The sequence below is a fragment of the Acomys minous genome (assembly GCF_964271855.1).
Source record: "Acomys minous genome assembly, chromosome: 15".
NCBI classification, from domain to species: domain Eukaryota; kingdom Metazoa; phylum Chordata; class Mammalia; order Rodentia; family Muridae; genus Acomys; species Acomys minous.
The window spans coordinates 32,518,998-32,546,657 of record NC_140497.1 but is presented as its reverse complement, the minus strand read 5'-3'; the positions used below and the strand labels follow the sequence as shown (position 1 = coordinate 32,546,657).

At 37.7% G+C, this 27,660-nt stretch overlaps 1 protein-coding gene across 2 annotated transcripts; it reads left to right on the top strand.

Annotated features, from left to right (window-relative positions):
• The first annotated feature begins 675 nt into the window (after nt 1–675).
• On the top strand, nt 676–25,493 carry LOC311584078 (disintegrin and metalloproteinase domain-containing protein 26A-like). Of its 2 annotated transcripts, none has more exons than XM_084758127.1 (2): nt 676–1,007; nt 23,000–25,493. In XM_084758127.1, the coding sequence occupies exon 2, from the start codon at nt 23,123–23,125 to the stop codon at nt 25,244–25,246; it is 2,124 nt and encodes a 707-aa protein (XP_084614253.1). In that variant the 5' UTR covers nt 676–1,007; nt 23,000–23,122; the 3' UTR covers nt 25,247–25,493. The 2 variants fall into 2 exon arrangements, with proteins under 2 accessions (XP_084614253.1, XP_084614254.1); XM_084758128.1 differs by lacking the exon at nt 676–1,007 and adding an exon at nt 5,552–5,654 and having other exon boundaries at nt 23,000–25,470.
• The last annotated feature ends 2,167 nt before the right edge of the window (nt 25,494–27,660 follow it).

Genomic DNA, 27,660 nt, shown 5'->3' with positions numbered 1-27,660 from the left:
ACATGGTGAAGACATGAATACAAATGATATAAGATGCAAGGGTCAAGGAAGTACATTGAGAGGGGTCATGCAACCTTAATTAGTAAATAGACTTGTTTCCAACACTTGTCTTAGTCAGCCTGTTAAAGCATAGGTTTCAGGCTAGAAAGATGGCTCAGAGGTTAAGAGCACTGACTGTTCTGCCAGAGGTCCTGATTTCAATTCCCAGGAACCACATGGTGGCTCACAACCATCTATAATGTGACCTGATGACCTCTTCTGGCCTGCAGATATACACAGACCACTGTATACATAACAAGGAAATAAATCTTTTTTTAAAAAAAGCATAGGTCTCAGGTTGATGTTTCTCAAGTATCATCTAGTTAATTGCTAACAAAGCATATCATTTTTGTGTTATTTTATCCACTCCTTTTCTAAGCTCTGTTTGTGCCTTAGTTTTTTGACAACAAACATGAAATAAACAAAGCATCTTCATTAGCAGGTGTGCAATGTCTGCAATATTCGTTGACTACTGAAAGACAAGAAATGACAGATGCTTGGTTCCTTAGTCTACATTGTAAAGGGGATAGAAAATTTCTTGAGCATTTGATTTACTTAAGAATATTCCATAATCATGTCCACTACTGAGGAAATGAACTGAAAAAAAGGCTGAAATATGAATGGAAATATAGAGTTCAGCTGTTCATACAAAGCAAAATGCAATAGATGTAATAAGATGTGATATGTCCACACAGAGATACTGGAGCCCAGCAGATGACAATGAGGAAGTCAGTCCTACATGGAAGAATTCCTGGCAAGTTTGGTTGAGGGACAGTTGAGAAGAATCTCATCAGTCTCTAGGTTCTGTGCACTGGGAGGTTTCTGTTGCTGGCACATGATTCTAGAACTTTGTCCATGAGAGACAAAGGAGGACCCTTGAGTTCTCTTCATCATGTATCAGAAGACAAGTGTGACCAGTGAGTCAACAGCAGAGCTGGATTGAGGGCTATGAACATCACTTCACCATGGTGAGTCTTTGAGGAGTTTCAATCTATAGGGCATAAGGATAGATAATTAGTAGGTGAATAAATACTCATCCCATAATTATTTACCAATTGTTCAGATTTGGGAGATGGCATCTGCTTTAAATATTTTATAGTTTCCTATCTTTCTTTGGTGGTTCTGTAGTGGGTTTTGTTGTTTGTTGTTGTTGTTGTTGTTGTTGTTGTTGTTGTTGTTGTAGTTTATCATGACAGCTGGCAGTGTCCTAGGCAGTTCTAGTCATGGGAAAACCTGCAATATTGTTTTATCTGGAGATTAAAATTCATGCTCGTATTTTTAAATGTTTCTACATAATCTATGGTGTTTGATATTAAATAATTGTATCAAGGCAACTGTGAGGTAGTCTGATCTTTACTTTGAATCTTTTATAAAAGTAATGAGCTTCATGGACATATACCTTCATTTAGCCAGGTGGCATTTGTTTGTTTCTAAATATGGTCTCACATAGTTCAGGCTATTCTGGTGCTTGCAATGCAGTCTTGAACTACTGGTCTTCTTGCCTCTAGTCTGAGTACTGAAATTATAGATTTCAGAATGTGAAGCGTGGCTCATTTAGCAGTTGGCACATTGCTTGTGTCATGTGTGTACTGCTCTGTATTGTTTTTAGTATGATTCCATGTTCTCTAAATGAAAGAGCTTTGGTGGTATATGTCTAGGTGTTGATGACTTAGATGAAGATGGGGGGAGCAGTGGATAAGTGATGGCATTAGTGAGTTGCCAGGAAGACTTTCTTATTATCATTCTGGACCACATTTTCAATAAAAAAAATATTTTATTTTCTCAGGACCTATGAGCTCTAGAATCATTATGTACAGTAATTTAATGAATGCAAAGTCTGATTTGCACAAATAATCTTTCCGTTTTTCTAATACCTACTTTCAAAATATCATTTTAATAGAAGATTCTGAGACTCCCATTGGTATAATCTCAATGGTGCTAAATTTTTAAAGAGGATAATTCTTTTTTATGATAACACAAATCTATATACTCTAATAATTATGAAATGTGAATCAAAACTGTAATATACAATGATCTAGCATGTCAAATTTTTAATCACCAATTCAGAAATTTTTCTTTTCTTTTTTTTTTATAGTCTAGTCTAGTTTATTGTAAGTTTAGGTAAAAGCTAATAATACAATGTTAAAATAAAGAAATCCATCAACAGTTTTTTAAAAAGCTGAACATTCCAATACCAATGTATCAAAATTGAAATTATTTTGTACCAATATACAAAATTCTATACCAACCAATTAAAAATAACCTTGTGAGTAACAAGTAAGGCCTTAAGTTGAGAAGATTCAGTAATATGCTTTTTGTCATAGCATCCTTATATATTTGTATATACCCCCTTCTTTCTTTTCAATTCCTATCTCCCAACCTAAGAAAGAAAGATATAGGAAAAGAGAAGATATCCCTGAACCAACCTCATTTTTTCTCTAATAAGACCAATAATAAGTTGTAACAAACTCCCCAGTGAAAATGAACATCCATGTCCCAAGAAAGCAACCAAAACCTACCCAAACCCCATTAAGGGAAATGGGGCATTGTTCTCTTAAGGTTTCTTCTAGCTGACTTGGGATGAATAATTCCTTTGTAGGGGCCCAAATAAAATTGAGGAAAATGCTTAAAAATGCTAGGAATAGAATGCATCGTCCAGTTTCTAAATGTTGAGAAAATCCAGGCTTAATAGAAGTCCTCCGTGGGACAGTATGAAATGCTGAACCAATTGGGATTGGAAGCTTTCTTTGTAGCTGTGCTGGGAACTGTACTGTTCTGATGAGCAGAAACTGAAGCAATTGGTGCTGGAACATGAAGGATGTAGGATGTCAGCATCCATTATGCTGTGAGGAATTAATCCGATCAGGTCTGATCCAGCTTTACTACCCAGTTCTTTTGTTCTGAAAACATATAATTTCTCAAGAGCGTAATATACTCCTAAACTTATAAATGTATAAGGTGTGTGGGGTGCACAAAATAGGAATTCAAATTTACAATTATTCTTCACACACAATATATAAATTTTACTCTAACATGAGATACTGTATCCATAAACTCAAGTAGAATGCAAGATTTACCTCCAGTACTTTGAAGGTGTTATTGCATGCTATTTAGGGTAAGTAAATTATACAAGTTAATTGTTAGTTGATCAAATTTGTCATGTCAATTACTATTGTATTTGTATTACAAGAATATTCTTTTTTTTAATTAATTTATTCATATTACATCTCAGTTGTTAGCCCATCCCATGTATCCTCCCATTCCTCCCTTCCTCCCACTTCCCCCCTACTCCCCTCCCCTCCCCTATGTCTGTGTCTGAGGGGGACCTCCTCCCCCTGTATATGCTCATAGGGTATCAAGTCTCTCCTTGGTGACCTATTATCTTTCCTCTGAGTGCCACCAGGCATCTCCATCCAAGGGACATGTTCAAATATGGGGCACCAGAGTTTGTGTGAAAGTTAGATCTCCTTCTCCACTCAACAATGGAGACTGTCCTGTCCATCGGCTAGTCTAGGTAAGGGTTCGAAGTTTACTGCCTATTTTTTCCTTGGCTGTTGCCATAGTTTGCGGAGGACTCCAGGGCCCAGACTCGCCTGTAATTTTCCAGGACCCGCTGGATCCTTCTATTTCCTCTTTCTCCCAGGCTTCTCACACCTAAAGTCTCAATAGGATGTCCTCCCCTCTTACCCACTATCCTGGTAGGTACAGTTTTCATGGGGACGTATCTTCAAAATATTTTTCACTGAATTATCTTTTATGGCCTTTTGGCATTCTGTGTGGCAATTCTCTTCTTAGGAGGTTAGTTTTCTCCACCAATAGGACACTCTCATGTCTATAAAGTGATTACACTGGATGGGAGTGATAGCATAGGTGGTAAAGGATGTACATCATAATCATGAAGACCTGAATTTCAACACCAGTATACTCATAACAACCAGGCATAGTAGCACATAGTTGGAATCCAAGCATTGTTGGGAGGTAGAGACAGAAGACTTCTGGGACTGTTTAACCAGCTGAACATCTTTGCTGAGCTTCAAGTCAATGTCAAACTCTGTTAAAAAACCAAGGTGGATAGTGACTTTTCAGTGCCTTCTAAAGTGGTCCTTGATCTAAACATTCTCTCCTCTCTCTCTCTCTCTCTCTCTCTCTCTCTCTCTCTCTCTCTCTCTGTCTCTCTCTCTCTGTCTAGGTCTTTGTCTCTCTCTCTCTCTCTCTCTCTCTCTCTCTCTCTCTCTCTCTCTCTCACACACACACACACACACACACACACACATATAGATACGTATCCACACATACACTCACACATACATACTCACACATATCCAAATAAGCATACAAACACTCAAAACAAAAGAAAAAATACTAGTGTGAAGTAAGTAAAATACAGAATCAATACACATGCCTCCAGAGTAGCAATAGTCTCAGATAAACTCTGTCCTACACACACAGATAGAAGCACCTATTCTAGAAACATGAACACAATCCACACAACCTGGGCCTTCATGCCTACAATACACATCTACCCTAAAATCAAAATGAGGATTATGTTTGTCTTAAAAGGATTCCCTGACACCTATGGCAAAGACAAGCCATGGGGTGAAATGAGCATCCAATGTGTACTTAATAAGCCAGAATTTATTTTAGCTTTACAACCTAAATTGTAGGTTGTGGCAGAAATTCAATAATAAAAAACACCAATTTTAGATGGGAGTTTTACTGTTGATGAAGAAAGCTGTAAAAAGATAAACTGAGAAACAACATGGAAAGGAGGAATAGTTTTAAAAGTTGAGTGTGTATGAGAAATATATCTCTGAAGAAACAAGGATACTTTAATCCAACTGAACAAAAAAACACAATACAGTTTATATACCTCAAACTAAAATCCAGTCCATTTTAGTCCATTCTCTATCATTTTCTCCTATCTGATTTGGTTATGGTTTTACTATACCTTGTTCTGTCTTTCATTTCCATTTTCCTTTTAACCATGATGCTCTGATAAACTCTGAAAGAATCCATAGCAGCGAAGCATGAAAAGCCGACTGTTTCTCCTCGTGTGTTCTTTCACAGGACTTGGTGGCTCTGGGTGACAGTATGAAGATCACTTGCCTGCAGCTTTGACTGTGGAAATTACTTCTCCCTTCTGTATGGCTAAAAGCTATATATGCTCATGTGAACTCCGCCTAAGAATTGGTGATACCCTTGAGGGTCACTAACAGATTTATAGCCTGCACTTTGGAGGGCACAAACACATTATCACCGTGAAGCTCCCCAAAATACTTAATATCCAGATATTTCCCATTGTTCAAGTACACTAACCAAGGTTATGTCCTTGAGGAACAGCCTTTTGTCCAGAATGACTGCTAGTACCATGACTGTATATAGAAACCCAAAATCCATGATGGCTCTAAGCACCTGCTTTGAAGCTTTTCAAGGCATACTATGAGATAAATGTTACTGTTTGTGACATCATGCCCTATAGTCCTTCCTCTACATTTAAACATCTAGTTTACAAAGTAGACATCTAGGACACAATCACTCTCAATTACATGTGGATTCACAGAGGAAGAAATAGAATGACAAATGAAACTTCAAGAAAGTAAAATGCTCACACTGAGGTAAAGCAGTTATGACAACTGGTGGGTTCATAAAAGGATTATTTACTATTTTGTGGTATTGGGTAATAATCAATTTGTTTATATGGAAAACATCCCAGCCTATCAGAAAGTATCAGTGGAATTAGTAGCTATTACTTTCAAATAGGTTCTGCAGGTTCTGATGTGATTTTAGGTTGACTTGAGACCTTGAAAGAACAAAAATCGGATGTAAGTAGAATAAAGTATATATCACATCTTAAGATTTCCGCAATTGGAAAAGAAAAAAACATGAAATATCATAGGAATGATGTTGTCATAGACCTGTGGGCAGGACAAGGACACTCTGGTTATTTGGGACTAAACACTGTTGGAACAGTTTGTGTTCAAAGTCAATACTGTTGACTCAGAGTTTTTGTATTAGACCTTCTGTGCACTATAGTGTATGAGCTGGGTCATAATTTGGGTATAGGTCATAATGATAAGTATTATAAACACGGGAGAAACTGCATAATGGCCCAAGGGAAAGAAAAAACACTCAATACATTCAGAAGTTGCAGTTATTCTTTGTTACGGGACTACATTGCCAGAAGACATGTTTGAACACCCTAGCACCTGGAGAAAGGCAAATGACCACAGAGCTGTGTGGGAATAGCTTGACTGAAGAATTGGAACAGTGTCACTATGAACCCTCTGAATTCTGATAAAGTGACTCCTGTTGTCAAGAGGGCCTGATGTTCCCTTTGTCAGAGTCTTTGTCTTTTTCTGTCAATTTATTTACTTATTTAATCACAGTACAGACTGATCCCAGCCACCTCTCTCCTCTCTTTCCAGTCTCTCCTCTTCTTCTTCTTCTCAGAGGAGAGACGGCCAGGGGTATCAAACCACCCTGGTACCTCAAATTGCACATTCTCTCCCACTGGGGCCTAATATGGCAGTCCAGAGAGGGGGAAGTGATACAGTGGCAGGCAAGAGAGTCAGAAACAACTCCAACTCCCACTGTTAGGGGACCCACATTTTGACCATGCAGCACATCTGCTTGTGTAGGGGATCCAGGCCCAGTCTAAGCATGCTCTTTGGTTGTTGGTTCAGTCTTTGTGAGCCCCCATGGACCCAGGTTAGTTCACTCTATAGGTCTTCTTGTGGCACCTTTCACCCCTCAGGCTCTCTCTATCCTTTCTCCCACTCTTCCACAAAACTCCCCTGTAGGCTCAATTTTCTTATATTTTATTATGAACTTATTAAACGAGCCTACCTCCCTAACAACCTGACTAACCCAAAGAATCAGAAAAAAATATTAATGAACACTTACAATGAAACCTTAAGGATATCAGTCTCTGGCATAGTCAGCAGGATTTCAGCAGGGCCAGTAATTCCACCAAAGTTGTTGTTGGAACCCGGTGCAGCAGCTGCAACCTCAAGCCTAAGCTGGAGTCCAAAGCTCTCTTTAGGAGCCTCTTGAAGTGCAGGGATGAACAGCCAAAAGCCAAGTCCCAAGCAAAAGCCCCCTCTTCCTGTTTTGGGTATATATATATATATATATATATATATATATATATATATATATATATATATATATATATATATATATATGACCAAGGCTGTTTTTTTTTCACCAAGCTCCCCCACAAAGTAGTTCAACCTCTATGTAGAAAAACACCCTACTTTCTCACATCTAAGTGGTAAACATCCCTCCCAAACTTGGGATCAAAACAGAAACAGAAATGTGTTTATCTCCATTTCATCTCTCCCTTTCTATTAAATATAAGAAACTATATACAATGAAAATAATTATGCGAATTATCCAGTAAAAGTCACATTTACAATGACCAGTCCATTTGTATTTGACAATCTCAGAGAAATTATTTCACTATCTATTCTATCCTACGGAGTCTTATCCTAGCGTCCAGAGCTTTTCAAAAATAACAACACTGGCTATCTAGTCTTCAACCCCATCAGAGACCCCCAGAAGGAAACACTACCTAGTATGAAGGAAGTGCAGGCAAGCACTCCAGTAGTATAGACAGAACAGAGAGAGCTGACTGTCTGGACAGTCACAGGTTCCTCTCCACCGCTGGCGCATCCAGTCTTCAGCCAACTGGCCCAAAACCATCTGACAGACTGCTCTGAAACAGGAATCCTGAAGGACTGGCCCACCTGGTCTCTGCAAGGCTGGGCAGTCAGTTTCTCAGTATCAGCCTTGATCATTGTGGATGGTCAGTCTGTCATCAGCAGCGGAGATAAGCACAATTCCACAGTCTAGAGGCTATCTGCCACTATCATATCTTGATGTCTTCATAATTAGACTGGAGGTGCTGCCAGGAGTGCATGTGTCTCTCTGTCATAAAAGCCCTTTATTATTAAATGGCATTTTCTGTGGATCTCTGAAGTGTTTGAAGACCAGCTATCTATCCTATCCATCACCTACCTACCTATTCCTTTTAAAAACATATATAAGAAACTAACTAAAGCTTATTCTATAATTAAGTAATTTAGTATCTGACAAGATTTATAAGTGACCAACTACCAATTTCTATCTCTGACCATCATGAACAAATTATATCAGTTAGCTTTCATAAGACTAGAACTGTACATCATCTTTTCAAATGAGTTGTACATGTATAATACATTAAGTAAAAGTTGAACAAAATGATCTTAAGTTTCAACCTACATACAATTTACAGTTTTAAGTTTCTATCAACATATAATGTACAATACATAAAGCAATGGTTGAATAAAAGTCTTAAATTTCCATCAATCTACAATACCAATGGAAAATATATGAAGCTAGTAGATTTAATAATCTACTTTTCATTCTACAAATCTGTATCCTTCCTTATATCTTTCCCTTATTCCCCCTTTTTCTCTAATGCTACATAGAATAGAATGATAAGAGATAAAGAAGGATAGAAGAAAGAAATTCCTGAATGAAACTTTTATTAACTTATAACTAACATCCCTAGGTAAAAATGAACATTGATAGGCCACCAAAACCAGCCATTTCACTTATTGGGAATGGGGGTGTCATTCTCTCAGAAATTGCTTTTTGCTGTTTAGGAAAAAAAAATCTTTGGGGTACCCTTAGAAAAATAAGATATTGACCAAGCACTGGAAAAGCTAGCTGCATCTGTTTTTGTCAAGTCTCTTTAGGACCAATCCTTTAGGCTAGCCTTTTTTTATTTTATTAATTTATTCTTATTACATCTCAATGGTTATCCCATCCCTTGTATCCTCCCATTCCTCCCTCCCTCCCATATTCCCCTTACTCCCCTCCCCTATAACTGTGACTGAGGGGGACTTCCTCCCCCTTTAAATGCTCATTGGGTATCAAGTCTCTTCTTGGTAGCCTGCTATCCTTCCTCTGAGTGCTACCAGGTCTCCCCCTCCAGGGGGCATGGTCAAATATGAGGCACCAGAGTATATGTGAAGTGACTTGTCCTTTTAGGAAAGAGATTTACTAAATGTTATTAATGCCACAGAGACACAGTATGGTAGGGCTTTAAGGAGAGTGCGTATCCGTGAGACAGAATCTGAGTGCCACCAGGTCTCCCCCTCCAGGGGACATGGTCAAATATGAGGCACCTAGAAACCTACAAGAAGAACATTATGATAGGCAGATTTGGGCCCAGGGGTCCTGCTCAAACTAAGGCACCATCCAAGGACAATACAGGTGGTAAACTTTAAACCCCTACCCAGATCTAGCCAATGGACAAGACATTCTCCACAGTTGAGTGGAGAGTGGGGTATGACTTTCACACGTACTCTGGCTAGAGCTTTTTTAAAGTTGAAATGCATGCAATTTCTTGAAGAAATAGTATCTGAAGTAGTCCTTGATGAATCATCCAGGCTACCTGCTTTGTCTTCATAATTATCTGATTTTTGCTCTGAAAATAAGCAAACTTTTAAAAGTACTAGTATAAGTACTTTTATTTTTTTAATGTTTTTTCTCCTTTATTAATTTATTCTTGTTACATCTCAATGGTTATCCCATCCCTTGTATCCTCCCATTCTTCCCTCCCTCCCATTTTCCCCTTATTCCCCTCCCCTATGACTGTTCCTGAGGGGGATTACCTCCCCCTGTATATGTTCATAGGGTATCAAGTATATTTATGGAATATGCAAGGCGTACAAATTGTCTAAAGATAAACATCTGTCCATTTTCGAGCAGTGTAAGCCATCAATCATATACATTTGTTTGACCTGTAATATCCAAGCTGTATGAAAGAATGGCATGTTATAAGAACCAGGTATCTCTAGTTTTCCCTTTCTGTATGAGCACACTCATGTTTTAGGTACCAAGAGGTCTTTCCTGGTTAGATCTGATCTTTATAAGTTTTGTTGGCAACTATATTTTTCACTCCCTGTAGAAACATAGGCATACCCCCAGCCCCATCTCAAAACTATTGCAGGTTTCCAGTCCATGGTAGATAAATCTTTAAAGTAAGTTGGTTGGCCTAATTCCTCACTTTTTTCTATAACCCAATGTCTCTCAGCTGCTGTTGTCCCTTCATCACCAACATTAAGAAAATTTACAAGGGATGGGATAACCATTGAGATGTAACAAGAATAAATTAATAAAAGGAAAAAATAAAAAATTAAAAAGAGAAAATTTAAAGTCAACAAAGCATTATTTAATCTGTCCCTGGGGGTCTTTACCTTTCTCTTTTGTTTAATAAGCATCTCTTGTAAGGTACGATTAGCTCTTTCAACAACTGCCTGCCCTGTTGGATTGTGTGGTATACCAATAATGTGCTTAATATTATAAAATGTAAAAAATTAACATGATAATTTTCATGAAATTCTGAGGCTTTGAGCACATTTCCTATTAATAATTGGTAGATTTCCTCATTTCCTTGTGCCAGTGGACCTGGTAAACCTGTATGGGATTGAGTATGAGTAATATACAAGGCATAGTTTCTACTTCGGATGATTTGTTACAGTTCCATAAACAATACAGTTAATTCAGTTTCTATATGCAAAACAACCCTTTCTGCATACTGAGAGTCAGTAATTATATTAAGAGATTCAGGAAAATCCAACAGTACCATAAGGATGCAAATAATTCTGATTTTTGAATGGAGATAAATGGGCTTTTGATCACCTTAGTCACTTTATCAGACTTATAACCAGCCATTCCCAACTTACTTGCATCAGTATAAAAGGTTGGTGCCCCTGGTATTGGTGTCCTCTTTACAATACTTTGTAAACTGTATATGTTTGCTCTTAGGATATTTGTTATTAATGTCTCCCAAATAGTTACTACAAGCTCTTTGCCAATCTTCATTAATTACCCATAATGAAATAATCTCAGAATTAGTAAGAGGCACTACATTTTCCACTGGGCCTGTCCCTGACAGTTGACACAATCTTATTATTCCCTTTGTAATCAATTCAGAATATTTTCTATGTATGTCTTCAATTTTTTTACTTTGTTTACTTGCTAAGAATATCCATTCCATGATCCTGTCTTCCCTTTGCATAAGAAGCCCAGTCAGAGAATGTTTTGAAGGCAAAATAACCAGAACGCACTCAAGTTTAGGATCAAGTCTATCCACATAGGCCTTTTGTAGTTTTTGTTCTACCAACTTTAACTCCTTTTCTGCTTCATCTGTTAGACATCTTGGACTATTTAAATCTGAATCCCCTTGTAACGTTTGAAATAAGTTACTTAACTCATAGGTAGCCAGTCCAATTGTAGGCCTTAACCAGTTAATGTTTCCCATTAATTTTTGAAAGTCATTTAGTGTCTTGCCTATAAGAACTGTAGGGGTAAAGTTAGAGCAGAGATTGAGGAAATGGCAAGGCAATGACTGGCCCAAATTGAGACCCACCTCATGGGAGAGAACCAACCCCTGTCACTATTAATCATACTCTGCTATGCCTACAGACAGGAGCCTAGCATAACTGGCTTCTGTCAGGCCTCATCTAGCAGCTGATGGAAACAGCCAAGGAATAGGCAGAGTCTTTTTCTATGCCAGTATCATGCTAGTTTTGTTACTATAGCTCTGTAGTTTAACTTAAAATTGGAATTGTAATACCTCCAGCAGGTTTTTGTTGATATTGTTGTTCAGAATTATTTTGACTATATTGGGCATTTTGTGTTCCCATATAAAATTTAACATTGTTCTTTTCAATTTCTGTGAATAATTGCATTGAAATTTTGATGGGAGTTGCATCAAATTTGTAGGTAGCTTTTGATAGGCTTAATATTTTCACAATATAATCCTGTCAATCCATGAGCATGGGAGGTCTTCCCATATCTTCTTCGAATTCTTTTTTACTGTCTTAAAAGTGTGTTTGTACAAGTCTTTTACTTCCTTGGTTAGATTTACTCCAAGTTAAATATGTCTATGTATGTATATATGTATTATGTGTATATTATGTATGTATGTAGGTATATGCATGTATGTATATTAGGTTATTGTAAGTGGTATTTTTTCTTGATTTCTTTCCTGATGTGCTTCTAATTTATATATAGAAGATGATGAAATTTTATATGTGAATTTTATTTTCAGCTACTTTGCCTAATATATTTATCACCTGTAATAGTTTCCTGTGGTGATATTAGGGACTTTTACATACATTTCATCTGCAAATAAGGATTACTTTACCATTAGTATCCCTTTATCACCTACATTTCTCTTATTGCTCTAGCTAAGTCTTCAAGATTGGATTTAAGAGGAAGAAGCAGAATGAACATTTTTCTTGTTCATAATTTTTGTGACCTTTTGTCTAGAATGATGCTGGGTTTTGATTTGTTGCCTATTATCTTTACTGTATTAAAATATTTCTGCTGCATCCTAGCTTATGTAGATTTTAATCATGAATGAGTTTTCAATTTTATTAAAGGCCTGTTCTGTATCTAACGAAATGATGATATTTCTGTCCTTTATTTATGTGGGGGTGGTAGGGTCATGGTGGTGGTGGTGATGGTGGTGGTGGTGGCGATGGTGTGTGTGTGTGTATGTGTGTGTGTGTGTGTGTGTGTGCTCATACATATGTTGAACCATCGTTGTGTCTTCAAAATTGTGCTGACTCAATCAATTTGGATAGTTTGATATGTTCATATACTGGTATCAGGTTTTTATTTAAAATAATGTACATATATATGTATATTTACATATATTATTCTCCCATTACATCGTGACTATTTTCCCTCCCCTCCATTCTTTTTTGGCACTCTTCTCTCTCCCAAGTTCTACGCCTTTGTTTCCCTTCAGAAAACGACAGGCCTCACAGAGATATCAACAGAACAGTACATAACAAATTACAATAAGGCTAGACACAAACCCTCATATCAAGGCTGAACTTGACAACTCAGAAGAAGGAAAAGGGTCCTAAAAGCAGAAGAAAGAGCAGAAAATCAGAATATGAGGTTTTCCACAAGAATACTATGCTACACAACTATAACATGATGTAAAGGACCTAGTGCACACCCATGCAAGCCCCATGCTTGTCACTCCAGTCTCTGTGAGCCCCTGTGTGCTCTGCTTAGTTGATTCTGTGAGCCATGTTCTCCTGATGTCCTCAACCCCTCTGGCTCCTACAGTACTCCTTCCCCTCCTCTACAGGGTTCCTCAAGCTCTGTCTAATATTTGGCTATGGTTCTCTGCATCTGCTCCCAGCAGGTCCTGGATGAAGCCTCTCTGGTGATGGTTGGGCTAGTTTGCCTTTGTTTATTAAAAGTATTACCACATAAATTGCTTTTATGTCATGGCTTTGTCTGATTTCGGTATCGGGATCAGAACAGTTCTATGAACGTGTTTTATAAATGTTCTTTCCTTTTCAATATTGCAGAACATTTTGCAGAGTACTGGTGTTAGTCTTTTGGTGTTAATCTTCTTTTAAGTCCTGGTAGAATTCTTCACTGAACTCACCTGGCTTTCTAGTTCTCAGATTTTTAATTAGTGCTTTTGTCACAATGAATGATATGGATCTCGTTAGGTCCTTTTAAAAAATAAAAAAAATTTATTTTACCTTTACTCAACTTTGGTGGGTCTTTTTTTTTTCTTTTTTTTTTCTCCTTTATTAATTTATTCTTGTTACATCTCAATGCTTATCCCATCCCTTGTATCCTCCCATTCTTCCCTCCCTCCCATTTTCCTCTTATTCCCCTCCCCTATGACTGTTCCTGAGGGGGATTACCTCCCCCTGTATATGTTCATAGGGTATCAAGTCTCTTCTTGGTAACCTGCTGTCCTTCCTCTCAGTGCCACCAGGTCTCCCCCTCCAGGGGACATGGTCAAAGGTGAGGCACCAGAGTATGTGAGAAAGTAATATCCCACTCTCTACTCTACTGTGGAGAGTGTTCTGTCCATTGTCTAGATCTGGGTAGGGGTTTAAGGTTTACCGCCTGTATTGTCCTTGGCTGGTGCCTTAGTTTGAGCGGGACCCCTGTGCCCAAATCTGGTGGGTCTTAAACATCTAGAAATTTAGTCAATTCCTTTAGGTTTTTGAATTTGATGAAATATGTGTTTTAAATGTATCTGAATTTCCTCAGTGTCTGTTTTTATGTAACCTTTTTTCAACTCTCCTTCTATTAATTTGTATCTTTTCTGTCCTTTTTCCTTAGTTTGACTGAAATTTTGTCAGTCTTTTAACATTTCAAATAACCAATTCTTTCCTTTGTTTTATTTGTTCTTGTCTCATACAAAACTTCCTTAATCTCCCTTCCCTCCAGTCCCTCCCCCACATCTTCTCTCCCCCAGATCCACTGGTCCTCCTTTTCTCTTCAGAAAAGAGCAGGTCTTCCAGTGATATCAACCAAATATGGCAAAAGAAGATGCTATAAGAATAAGCACAAATCTTCATATCAAGGCTGGAGGAGGGAACCCAGTAGGAGGAAAAGTATCCCAATAACAGGCAAAAGAGTCAGAGACATCCCAACACCCACTGTTAGGGATCCCAAAAATACCCCAAGATTTAAAAAAAATCACACCATAAATGCAGAGAACCTAGTGCAAACCCATGCAGGCTCCATGACTGACTATTCAGTCTTGGTCAGCTCCTAAGAGGCCTGCTTAGTTGATTCTGTGGGCTTTAAACAACCAATTATTAATTTCCTTGGTCTGAGTAATTATTTCTTTTGCCAAACAGAAGCATTTCAGTTTCATGATATCTCATTTATTAATTGTTGATCTTAGTGCCTGTGCTGTGTTCTGTTCAGAAAGTCTTTTGCTATGCCAATGAGGTCAAGGCTGTTCTCCATTTTCTATTCAATTCAGGTTCAGTGTATCTGACATTATGTGGAGTTCTTTGATCCATTAAGGGTTGAGTTTTGTGCAGGGTGACAAATACAGATTTTTTTGCATTCTTCTACTATAAGTAGTCATACAGTTTGACCAGGACCATTTGTTGAAGATACTGTCTTTTTCTCATGTGTATTTCTGGCTTCTTTATTAAAAAATAGATGTCCGTATGTGTGTGGAATAATGTCTGAACATTCAACTTAATTCCATTGATCTAAGTGTCAGGTTTTTTGCCAATACCATGCTGTATTGAGATCTGGGATGGTGAAAATTCTAAGAGTTTTGTTTTGTTTTGTTTTGTTTTGTTTTGTTTTGTTTTGTAACTGGGTGTTTTGGTTTTGTTTTGGTTTTTATACTGTTATGGTTTTAGCTATCGTGGATTTTTCTGCATTTCCAGATGGAACTGAAATTTGTGTGCTTATGTATTAGAGTATATTTATTTGACTTACATATATTAAAATATCCTAGCCTATCTGGAAGGAAGCCTACTTGATCAAGGTGTATGACCTTTTTTTGATGACCTTTTCGATGTGTTACTTTATTTGGTTTGTAAGTATTTTACTGAGAATTTTTGCATTTATGTTCATAATGGGAATTATGAATATAGTTCAGTAGATTTCTTACCTTGTTGGACCTTTATGTGGTTTAATTATCAGGATAATTTTGGTATTGTAAAAAATTGAGAATTTTCCCTCTGTTTCTATTTTGTGGAATAATTTCAGGAGTACTGTTACCAATTCTTCTCTGAAAATCTTGTAGAATTCTGTGTCAAAAACCCATCTGGCCATGGACTTTTTTTGCTGGGGGAGTAAGGGGACTTTCAATTATTGCTTCTCTTTCACTGAGGATTTTTGGTTTCTTTAAATTACTTTGCTTATCTTGATTTAAATTTAGTAGGTGGTATATAATCAAGAAAAGTTATTACTTTTGGATTTTCCAATTTGGTGGAGTACAAAAATTTTTTTAATAATTTTTTTATTTTATTAATTTATTCTTGTTACATCTCAATGGTTATCCCATCCCTTGTATCCTCCCATTCTTCCCTCCCTCCCATTTTCCTCTTATTCCCCTCCCCTATGACTGTTCCTGAGCGGGATTACCTCCCCCTGTATATGCTCATAGAGTATCAAGTCTCTTCTCTGTAACCTGCTGTCCTTCCTCTGAGTGTCACCAGGTCTCCCCCTCCAGGGGACATGGTCAAATGTGAGGCACCAGAGTACGTGAGAAAGTCATATCCCACTCTCCACTCAATTGTGGAGACTGTTCTGACCATTGGCTAGATCTGGGTAGGGGTTTAAAGTTTACCACCTGTATTGTCCTTGGATGGTGCCTTAGTTTGAGCAGGACCCCTGGGCCCAAATCTGCCTACCATAATGTTCTACTTGTAGGTTTGTAGGACCCTCTGGATCCTTCTACTTTGCTATTCTCCCATGCATCTCTCATCCAGAGTCTCAATGGGATGTCCTCCCCTCTGTCCCAGTTTCCTGGTAACTGAAGGCTTTCATGGGACATGCCCCTTGGGCTAATATGCAGATATAAGTGAGTATATACCATTTGAGTCTTTCTGCTTTTGGGTTAACTCACTCATTATGATCATTTCTAGCTCAATCCATTTATCCACAAATTTCGGGAATTCCTTGTTTTTAATAGCTGAGTAGTATTCCATAGTGTATATGTACCACAGTTTCTTTATCCATTCTTCTATTGAGGGACACTTAGGCTGTTTCCATGATCTGGCTATATAAAATATTTAGGAGTACAATATTTTAAACTATGGACTTTTGGTTCCCCAGATTTCCTCAGTGACTTTCATTATGCATTTCATTTCATTTCTAATTTTGCTAATTTGGATCTTCTCCCTGTGCCTTTTAGTTACTTTGGCTAAGGGTTTGTCAATCTTATTTTCTTGAGACACAACTCCTTATTTCATTGATTCTTTGTATTCTTTTTGTTTTTTGTCATTATATTGGTTTCAACCCTGGTATTTCTTGCCACCTATTTCATTGGGTACTATGTCTTCTGTTTGTTTTAGAACATTCAGGTTATGTACAGACCTAGTGCTATGAACTTGTCCCTTAGAACTAACTGCCTTCTTATGTGTCCCATAAATTTGGGTATGATGTGTAATCATTATTGTTCAATTCTAAAAGTTTACATTTCTTTCTTATTTTATTTATCTATTTATTTGTTCACTTTACATCCCAGTCATAGCACGCTGGCCTCTCCTCCCAGTCCCATGCTCTCTACCTCTTGCATTCTGTAATAAGTTGTTCAGTGTCCATGGGTTTTTAAACTTTTTCTTGCTTCTGTTGGTGATGCCCAGTTTTAATCCATAGTGATCAGGTAGGATACGAGATGCTATTTCAAAAATGTTCATGTTCTTGTTAAGATTTGCTTTGTTTCTGGGTACATGGTGAATTTTGGAGAAAGGTTCATGGGCTGCTAAGAAGAAGGTATATTCTTTTGTGCTTGAATGAAATATTCCTGTGATTATCAGCTGGGTCTTTTTGGTTTATGATATCAGTTAGCTGTAGATTTGTATGCTACTTTGACTTTTCCACTTGCAGCCTCTAGTATTCTTCTCTTTTTCTGTATGTTTAATGTTTTGATTATCATGTGTCATGGGGATTTTTTTCTGATACATTATATTTGGTGTCTTGGGTGGCTCTTGTACCTTGATAAATATCTCCTTCTTTAGGTTAGGGAATATTTCTTCTATAATTTTTTGAACATATTTTCTGTCCCTTTGACCTGAGCTTCTTCTACTTGTTCTCTTCCTATTATTCATAGATTTGGTCTTTTCATGGTGTCCCAGGTTTTCTGAATGTTTTGTATATCCATTTCTTCTTTCATGTTTTTCAATGCTTCTGCTTTTTATTCCATTTCTTGTATTGTGTTGGTAAGGTTTACCTTTAAGGTTCCTGTTTGCATTCCTAAATTTTTCATTTCTAGTTTTCCTTTTGTTTGGGGGCCTTTTTTTTTTCATCCCATTTCTACTTTCATATCTTGAGCTGTCTTCTTTATTCCATTCCATTAATTGTTTGTGGTTTTGTACTTCATAAATTGATGTATTCATGTACTTTTATGGTCCTTTAACATATTCATAATAGCAATTTTGAAGTCCTTATCTTGTGCTTTAGCTATGTCATAGTTCACTATATACTATAGATGGGTTGCTGGACTCTGGTGAAGACATATTGTCCTGAATTTCATTGATTGTGTTTTTTATCTGTCCTCTACACATCTAGGTTCTGGGTAATTGTAATTCTAGCTGTTAATATCTGATCTTGTGCTTCTGTGTCACTATCATGTGTGGTCACTGTGGGTCCTGGGGAGAAACTCTTTCTAGGTATTGGGATCTGAAAGGAAGTAATGGATATGAGCTATAAAAGCAGCTGAGAGGGTCTGCAAGAAGAAAAGCTGGGTCTGCCAAAAGGATCTTTTGAGTCTCTGTGCATTGGATGCAAAATAAGAAGACTAGCCCTTGCAGGGTGTCTACCACAGAGGAGGGGATGAAACCAGGTGATGGAGATGGAGAAGATGAAGGGGAATGAATATCACTTACCTGATTCTAGACAATGCGTTCCTGGGTATCAACACTTCAGACAAACCAGTGGAACAAGGAAAAAGAAAAGCTGCAAGGGCAGATGTGGACAGTCACCAGGGAAAGGGGGCAGAAATAAAAGAGGCTTTTGTTACTAATATCCAGCTTTAATCCGTGGTGGTTCGATGGAATTGTGACTTCAATTTTCCTCCATTTTCTGGAACTTGTTTTGTGTACTAACAGGTGGTCTATCTGAAGATTACTCATTTTTAGTGGAATATATTGTTTGTATGTGATACTTCAGGATTTCTTTTTATTTTCTGCCCTTATGGTTTTATTGAAATTATTTCTATTTCTGGTTTTTATTTTAATTTATTCAGATTACATCACAATTGTTATCCCCTCACTTGTATCTTCCCATTCCCTATGTCCTTCCCTCCTTTTCCCTATTCCCCTTCCCTTTACTGCTGACATAGGGGATGTCTTCACCCACTATATGACCACAGCCTATCTGGTCTCATTCAGATAGCCTGCTTCCAGGATATCATGGCTTTCACTAATAATGTGCCTAAGGGCTTCCTTTTCATCTGTAAATTAATATGGGTCTTCTCTTTCTTTTTGGTTACTGTGGGCAAGAGTTTTATTTGGGTTGTCTATCTTTGCAAAGAATCAAGACTTGGTTTTATTATTATTATATTATAGAATAATTATTAGCATAGAATTCAAATGTAAGTTTATTCTTCATACACACCAACATATACATATACATATGTATGTGTGTGTGTGTATATATTCTCTAATATATACTTTAACATGAGGTATTCTACCCATATAACTCAATCATAATACAAGGTTTACTCCCAATACTTTGAAATTGCTATTGTAGGATGTTTAGGATAAATAAGTTATGCAAGTTAATTTTTAGCTGATCAAATCATTTTCATGTCAATTACTAGTCTACTTTTATCACAGGAATTTACATCTTAGGAGTGGCAGATAGATAAGATTCTATAGAAAGATAAGGTAAAATAGTAAAATAGTTCAAAAACCTCAGAGACATGCAGACTATGGCATTTAAAATGTTTTTTATTATTTTAAAGATTCACTGACAGTGAGACCGGTTAACTCCTGGCAACACCCAGCCTACCTCAAAGCAGATGATGAGCATCAAAGAACCTCCTTATGGAGATGGCTACAAATGTAGCAAACAAATCACTGGGCAAAATGTCCTCATTTTTACCACAGACAGAATTCTGCCTTTTAAAAGGGCAAGCTTGGATACAGGCAGAATAGATGGCCAAACTCTGCTAAGACAGGGTAAGAAAGTCCTCAATAGTTCCTGCTTCACAAATTTGTCTGTCAGATATATTGAGCCAGGAGGCTGAAGAAGATGCTCCAACATTATAGAAAGTTTTGCCTGACTGTTCAGGTAGAAAACTGTCTCTTGTCTTCTCTTTTGGAAAGCTACTAACCTGCACTCCCAACATACTCAGGTAATCAAGTTTATCCCTTCTCAAGTCTCTGATGGAGTTGAAGACCAGGTAGCTTAGTTTTATAATAAAGCTTAGTTGTTTAGGTGTTAAGATGCTTTTAGGTCTAGATAGATGTTTTAATTTGATAAGGACAAGATATGTTGGAGACTGAGCTACATTCAGAATTTTATATGCACCAAGATAGGAAAAATGTTTTCTTCAAGACTGTCAAATATAAATATCCAAAACACTAAGAATGTAACATTTATATAATTCCTGATGTGTCATGGTTTTTCTTGTTATAGGTAGTTTATTGTATATATGTGTAATGATATATATATATGTAAAAAATTTAAAAAAATAACTAATAAAATATTTTTTCTAGGCATAACAAAATGATAGTAAACATCTGCTAATGGCTAAAGTAACATTTTTGTATCGATTCCTTGATAATTAAGTAATTTGAAAGTCTTTAAAAAAGAAAGAAAAGTGAATTCCCCAGATAGAACAGAACAGAGACACACAAATGAACTCACAGAAACTATGAGAACAAGACCTATACAAGCAAGACAGAATCCTAAGCACGAGAAGAGGACACTAATTCTTGTCCCTAGAAAAATATGATCAAAACGTGTTGTGTGTGAGAACAATTTTATTTATTTTTTTAGAACAATTTTTAAAGGCAGCTTATGAAGCCTTACCCCTAGCCAGGAAGCTCTTTTCAAGTGATAACTGCAAAAAGTAGGAAAAAAAATGGTTTTCTTTGATGGAGTGCATAGGCTATATCATCCTCATTCACTGACTCGCTGTAGGACTGATCCAATGATGGCCAGCCTAAATTGAACTCCATATTTTTGTTGTGTTTTTTTCTTCTTTTGTTTTATTTGTTTTTATTAGAGAAGAACAACACAAAGTTGGGTAGACTGGGAGATGAGCTCTAGTGGAAGTCCAAAGATTGGAAAGAATATAATATAAATATAAAATATAAATTTATGAAATATAATAATATTAAAAGATGGATGGATAGATGAAACACAATAGCAGGTAATCAAGATTTCAAACATTTGCAATCTTAATCAGTAAACTTGTTGACATCATTTGCCTTCATGCACTTATAAAATACACTAGTCCCAGATTGATATTTTCTCAAGTGTCAGCTAATTAAATTGCCAGAGAAATGTGTCCCTCTACAGCTACTCACCGATCTTCTCTGATACTCATTTTTATGCACTGCATTTAATAACAGCTGGGTGAAATAGATCAAGCAACTACAGGTTCAGGTGTTCAAAATCTTCTGATAGCGTCCTTAACCATAGGAAGATACAATTAGAGGCAGGCACTAGATTCCACGGAGGATTTTCTAAAAGAAGAGGAATTATTTTCTAACATTGGGAGCACGCTGAATATTCCATATTAGGTTCAAAATTGTGTAAATAGATAGGAACAACAATTGCATATTCAACAAAAATACAGAGATCAGCTAATTTTACAATGTATGAGAAAAATTACAAGTTAGGAAATGGGATTAATTCACATCGAAGATATCAAGAAATGAAGCACAGGAAGGGAAGGAAGTCAGACTTAGTAACATGGAAGAGGAAACAAAATAACTAGCAGAAGTGGTAGAGGAACTCTTGGGTTCTGAGAAATGAGAGGCTCCTGAATCTAGAACTTTCTCCATGAAAGACAAGAAAGGAAAGAATGTATGTTCTCTTGGGCATTCTCAAACAAAAGAAAAAAAATAATTTTCCTACTAAGATGGACTTTACAAATGTGTCATGATCAAGGGTATAACTAGAAGGGAAGATGTCATCCGAGCACCTGGTAGTAAGTCTTCCAGGAGATCAGGAGATTCAGATTGAAGAACAGAAGCACAAACTATTCGGAAGTGAACACACACCTCCCTTAATTTTCTGTCAGTTCAGATCTGAGGATGACTTCTCCTTTCATTACTTTATTATTATGACTCTAGAGCTTTTTTTTTGTCTGATAATATGTCCTAAATTATAGAGAGCTTTGTTGGTAAGTAACTAGCTATTGATGAATTTGGTAAAGTTGTGGAGAGGAAAAAAAGGTAAAATAAAAGGTGACATCTAAGGGTCAACTTGAAGCCTCTGTTGTTAAAGATGTATCAAATTTGGGATGAAAATATTATCTTTTCTTCATAGTTCTGGATGATAAAGTTATTGCTAAAAGTAATTACATTAATGTAAGACTCAGCTTCCTCAATTATTCATTAAAATGTTTTTCTTAATTTTCTGTTTATTGCTATAATTTTAGTCATTAGTTCTGATGTACAATTGTTGGTACAATATCAATATTACTGTACTAGAAATAAATAATTCTTTTCCTCGCACCACTCAATATACATGTTACAATAGTTACTGAATCTAAATCAAAAGTAATGGATAATGAACCAGCATGTCAGAAATTTAATTATAATTTCATTATATTGTTCTTAAATACCATTGATTGATTGCTTTTCTTCTGTAGGCTCTTGACATTGTATTTGGTAGTACATTTCTTTCCTAACTTGATTATTTTTGCAAGTAATCATATACTAAGTTTATGATACAAGACAATGTACATAGTTCAGTTGGTAAAGTAAATGCTTCACAAGCATAGAAACATGACAATGGTCCTCAGAACCAAAGTAAAAGGCTTGGGTTAGTGGTCTATCCTTTAGTGCCAGGACTAAGGAGGCAGAGACATAGAAATTGCTGAGGTTTCCTGGACAGCTGACATCCCCTTCTTAGCAAGCAACATGTTAGAGATCAACTTTGTGTCAATAACCAAGGTGTGGGTAGTGACATAGGAAAGCAATCCAAGGCTAATTTTTGGCTTCTACATAGAAACACACATATACACATGCACTCACACACTTTTATTGGTAGAAACACAAGTCAATGGATAGATATTAAATTTTAAGAAATAAATGCAGATGAACAAGTATATTATACCACAATTAAACAAAATTTATGTACACTGTTCACACACGTTGGAAGTCATTATTTTAGCCCAATCTCTGCTGTTTCATCTTCTAGCCTGACTTGAACATGATTTACCTATAACCTTGTCTGCCCTTCATTTCACTGTTTCTTTTAGTCCTGGTACTCTGATTTATCAACTCTACCAGAGGACACATCATTAAAGGCCAATGCTGCATGCATCCAGACAAAGTGAGGACTAGGAGAGCAAAGCTGAGGCCCACAGATCCACAAAAGGACCATGTTCCTTCAGCTCTGCCTGTGGATGTTGCTCTTCTCTGAATGGTCACCAACTGGACATTCTAAATACCGTAGCCCTCCAGAAGTAGTGGTACCATTGAGGGTCACTGACTTTCGGAAACGTATTCCTGCAGACTGGCTCTCCTACAGGCTGTACTTTGGGGGACAGCGACACATTATCACCTTGGAGCCCAAGAAAAGCTTCATATCCAGAAGCTTCTTACTGTTCACCTACAGTGACAAAGGAGATCTCCTAGCAGAACAGCCTTTTGTGAAGGGTGATTGCTACTACCACGGCTATGTGGATGAAGATCCAGAATCCACAGTAATTATTAACACCTGTTTGGGGAGCTTGCAAGGCATACTAGGGATAAATGGCACAACTTACGAAATCATGCCCAAGGGGTCAACTTCCACATTTGAACATCTGGCTTACAAAATGGACAGTGAGGAGTCAGAGTCGATTCCCATGAGATGTGCCTTAACAGAAGAGGAAATAGCACGACAAGTAAAGCTTCAAGAAAGCAGTGACTCCATACTTTTACAAAATCCAATTGAGAACTGGTGGACCCACCACAAGTATATTGAATACTTTGTGGTATTAGACAATAAACGGTACGTTCATAGAAAATACAATACCACAAAATGTCTTCACGATATTTTGCTAATGGTCAATTCAATAAATAAATATTATGCTCAAATAGATCTAGAAGTGGTTTTAACCTCACTTGAAATTTGGACTGAAAAAAATCATGTCAATGTGGAAGAAAGTATATTTAATGTCCTAACTAAGTTCTGCAATTGGAAGGCAAAAAACATTGGCAATAAAATTAGACATGATATCATACATCTTTTTGCCAGACAAGGATATGGTCAGTATTTAGGGTTAGCTAATGTAGCTACTGTTTGTTCAGGTAGTAATTGTGCAGTTAACAGTTTTGTTTCTGATTCAATGTCAGACATGGGATTCATTATAGCGCATGAGATGGGTCATAATTTGGGCATGTCTCATGATGGGTACGGGTGTGCTTGTGGGAGAAGACAATGCATAATGGCCCCATATAAATCTAATTCTGACAAATTCAGCAACTGTAGCTATTCAGAAATGTTTTCAGTTGTTATGAGAAAAACCTGTGTGCACAATATTCCAGATGTAGCAATGGCATTAAACACGACAGCCACCTGTGGGAATAACATAGTCGAAGAAGGAGAGCAGTGTGATTGCGGAGACTCTGACTCCTGTGTCCGTGATTCATGCTGTGGGGAGAATTGTAATTTCAGATCTGGTGCTCAATGTGCTTTTGGGCTTTGCTGTAAAGATTGCCAGTTCATTCAACCAGGCACAGTGTGTAGAGAAGAGCAAAGTGAATGTGACCTTCCAGAGTGGTGCAATGGCACTTCAGCAGAGTGTCCAGAAGACGCATATAAGGAGGACGGCAGTCCTTGCACGAAAGGTTATTGCTATGAAATGCAATGTCATGGACGTCAGGAACAGTGTCAGAGAATTTTTGGCAATGAAGCTAGGAGTGCGAATGAGATTTGCTACATGGAAATGAACAAACGGGGTGACCGATTTGGTAACTGTGGTAACGACAGCTATACCTATAGGCGATGCAATCCTACTGATGTACTCTGTGGAAGAATTCAGTGTGAGAATGTGCAAAAGATTCCACAAGGAAGAAGCCATGAAACAGTGCACTGGACTCACTTCCAAAATATGACGTGCTGGTCCATGGAATATCATTTTGGAAGTAGGTTGTATGACAGTGGATCAGTGAAAGATGGCACCCCCTGTGGATCCCACCATCTATGCATTGAAGGGAGTTGTGTCAGTAAGTCTGTGCTTCACACCAACTGTTCAGAAAGAGCATGCAATATGCATGGAATTTGCAACAATAAACGCCACTGCCATTGTCGTTTCAAATGGGCCCCACCATACTGTCTAGCATTGGGCTTTGGAGGTAGTATAGACAGTGGACCACCTCCAGGGAAAATTACTAAGAAGCCGCCTAAGCGTAAAAATAACCTGTGGTTTCTTTTCATTCCTCTTGTGGTTTTGTTATTCTTTTTCCTTATTCTAATTCTGAAGAAAAAAATGTCTGAAGATGAGTCAGAAGAGGAATAGGCAAAAACCTGAACTTTCACGCTAAAATTTACTTGAGAGGGACGACGTCAAACAGAAACAACAACAACAACAACAAAAATAATAAAATATATATAAAGTATGTATCCTACTGGAATTTCACTATCTATTAGTATGTAGACTTCTGAACATAGAAATATCACTGTGTGTATCTGGGATCCCAGGCCCAACGTTCTAGAGACCTGCCATGTTTAAGTATCAGAATCATTTACCACCAAATAAAAGAAAGTCCTACCACATTCACACTTTTCTTTATTATAAACAATCTGTTGCCTTACTTTTAATGAAATTTATGTCTGTCTTCCATAAGCACAGGTCTAACCCACAGACCTCTATGTGTGGCTCTGTGCATTTGCTTTCTCTCAGTTCTAAACTCCTTTCCCTTTTCTTCTTGCTTTGCACATACAGAGAAGGACCCACGAACCCTATTTACTGATGGCAATTCATGTGTGCTAAAATCTGGCCCTAGGTGAGCCAGAATGAGATATAGTAAGACGTTTTCTGGAAGTTTGTGTTTTTTTTTTTAAACCTCACCCCCAGATCCCTCTGATACTTTATTATTATTTATAATCACCTAGGCTAAAGTTTTGCATGTTTTCCTACTAGCTCGTAAGTTAATATCCTGTTTATTGTAGTCTGTGAGTGCCATATGGCCAATTACCTCTGCTGAGCTTTATGCTTTTTTTTTATTGTTCACTTTACATCCCAATTGTAGGCCCTTCCCTTGTTGTGTTCTGGTCCCTCTCTTCTTCCCTCGTTTCCCTCTCTCCCTCACCCCCTCCTCACCTTCCCTAGTCCTCAGAAAGGAGTACCCTCCTCCCCTAACATCTGACCTTAGCCTATCAAGTCTCATCTGGACTGCCTATATCCTCTTCCTCTGTAGCTTGGCATGGCTGCCCCACTAGGGGAAAATGATAAATGACAGGGCACCAGAGTCCAGGTCAGAGGTAGTACATACTCCCCATATTATGGGACCCACAAGGAGACTGTGCTGCCTATCTGCTACATCTGGGAAGAGGGTCTAGGTCCACGCCATGCATGGTCCATGGTGGGTACATCAGTCTCTTCAGCACCTACCCCTTGGCAGGATTTGTTGGCTCCACTGGTCTCCTTGTGGAGTTCCTGTCCACTTCAGGTCCTTCTATCTTCTGTAAGACTCCCAAAGTTTGGCTATGAGTCTCAGCCTCTGCTTCAATCCCCCCACCGGATGGAGTCTTTCAGAAGACCTCTATTGTAGGCTCCCATCTTGTTCCTACTCTTCAACTGCTTCTGGTGTTTATTCTGTTTGCCCTTCTGAATGAGAGTTAAGCATCCTCCCTAGGGTCCTCCTTGTTTTAGCTTCTTTGGGTCTGTGGATTGCAGTGCGGTTATCCTGTATTATGTGGCTAATATCTGCTTATAAGTGAGTATATACAATGGGTGTCTTTCTGAGTCTGCATTACCTCACTTGGGATGATCCTTTCTAGTTCCATCTATTTGCCCGCAAATTTCAAGATTTCCTTTTTTTTTTTTTTTTTTTAAATAGCTGAGCAGTATTCCATCGTGTAAACATACCACAGTTTCTTTATTCATTCTTCAGTTGAGGGACATCTAGTTGTTTCCAGAATCTGGCTATTATGAAAAAAGCTGCCATAAACATAGCACATGTCCTTGTACGGTAGAGCATCTTTCAGGTATATGGCCCGGAGTGGTATAGCTGGCTCTTAGAATAGCACTAGTCCCAATTTTCTGTGAAAGCATCAGATTGATTTCCAAAGTGATTGCACAAGTTTGCACTCCCACCTCAGTGAAGGAGTCTTCCCTTTTCCCCACATCCTTGCTAGCATGGGCTGTCCCTCAAGTTTTTTATCTTAGCCTTTCTGACAGGTGTAAGGTAAAAGAAATCTCAGTCATTTTGATTTGCATTTCCCTGAAGATTAGGGACATTGAGCATTTCTTTGTTTCTTGACCATTTGGTATTTCTTTTATTAATTAATTTATTTATATTACATCTAAATTGTTATCTCATCCCTTGTATCCTCCCAGTCCTCCCTCCCTCCCGCTTTCACACTATTCCCCTCCCCTATGACTATGACTGAGGGGGACCTCCTCCCCCTGTATATGATCATAGGGTATCAAGTCTCTTCTTGATAGCCTGTTATCCTTCCTCTGAGGGCCACCAGGCCTCCCCATCTTTCTCTGTTGAAAACTCTCTGTATCATTATGCACTTCATTTTTAATTGGATAATTTGGTTTGGTGGTATTTAATTTCTTGAGTTCTTTATATATTTTGGATAGCCCTTTGTCAGATGTAGAGTTGGTGAAGATCTTTCCCCAGCCCCAGTCTGTAGGCTGTCATTTTGTTCTGTTGACAGTGTTCTTTGCCTTATGGTAACTTTTCAGTTTAATGAGGTTTC

Bases quoted from the DNA above. Each gene is read 5' to 3' on its own strand.
- LOC311584078 (XM_084758127.1), top strand. From the start codon at position 23,123: ATGTTCCTTCAGCTCTGCCTGTGGATGTTGCTCTTCTCTGAATGGTCA.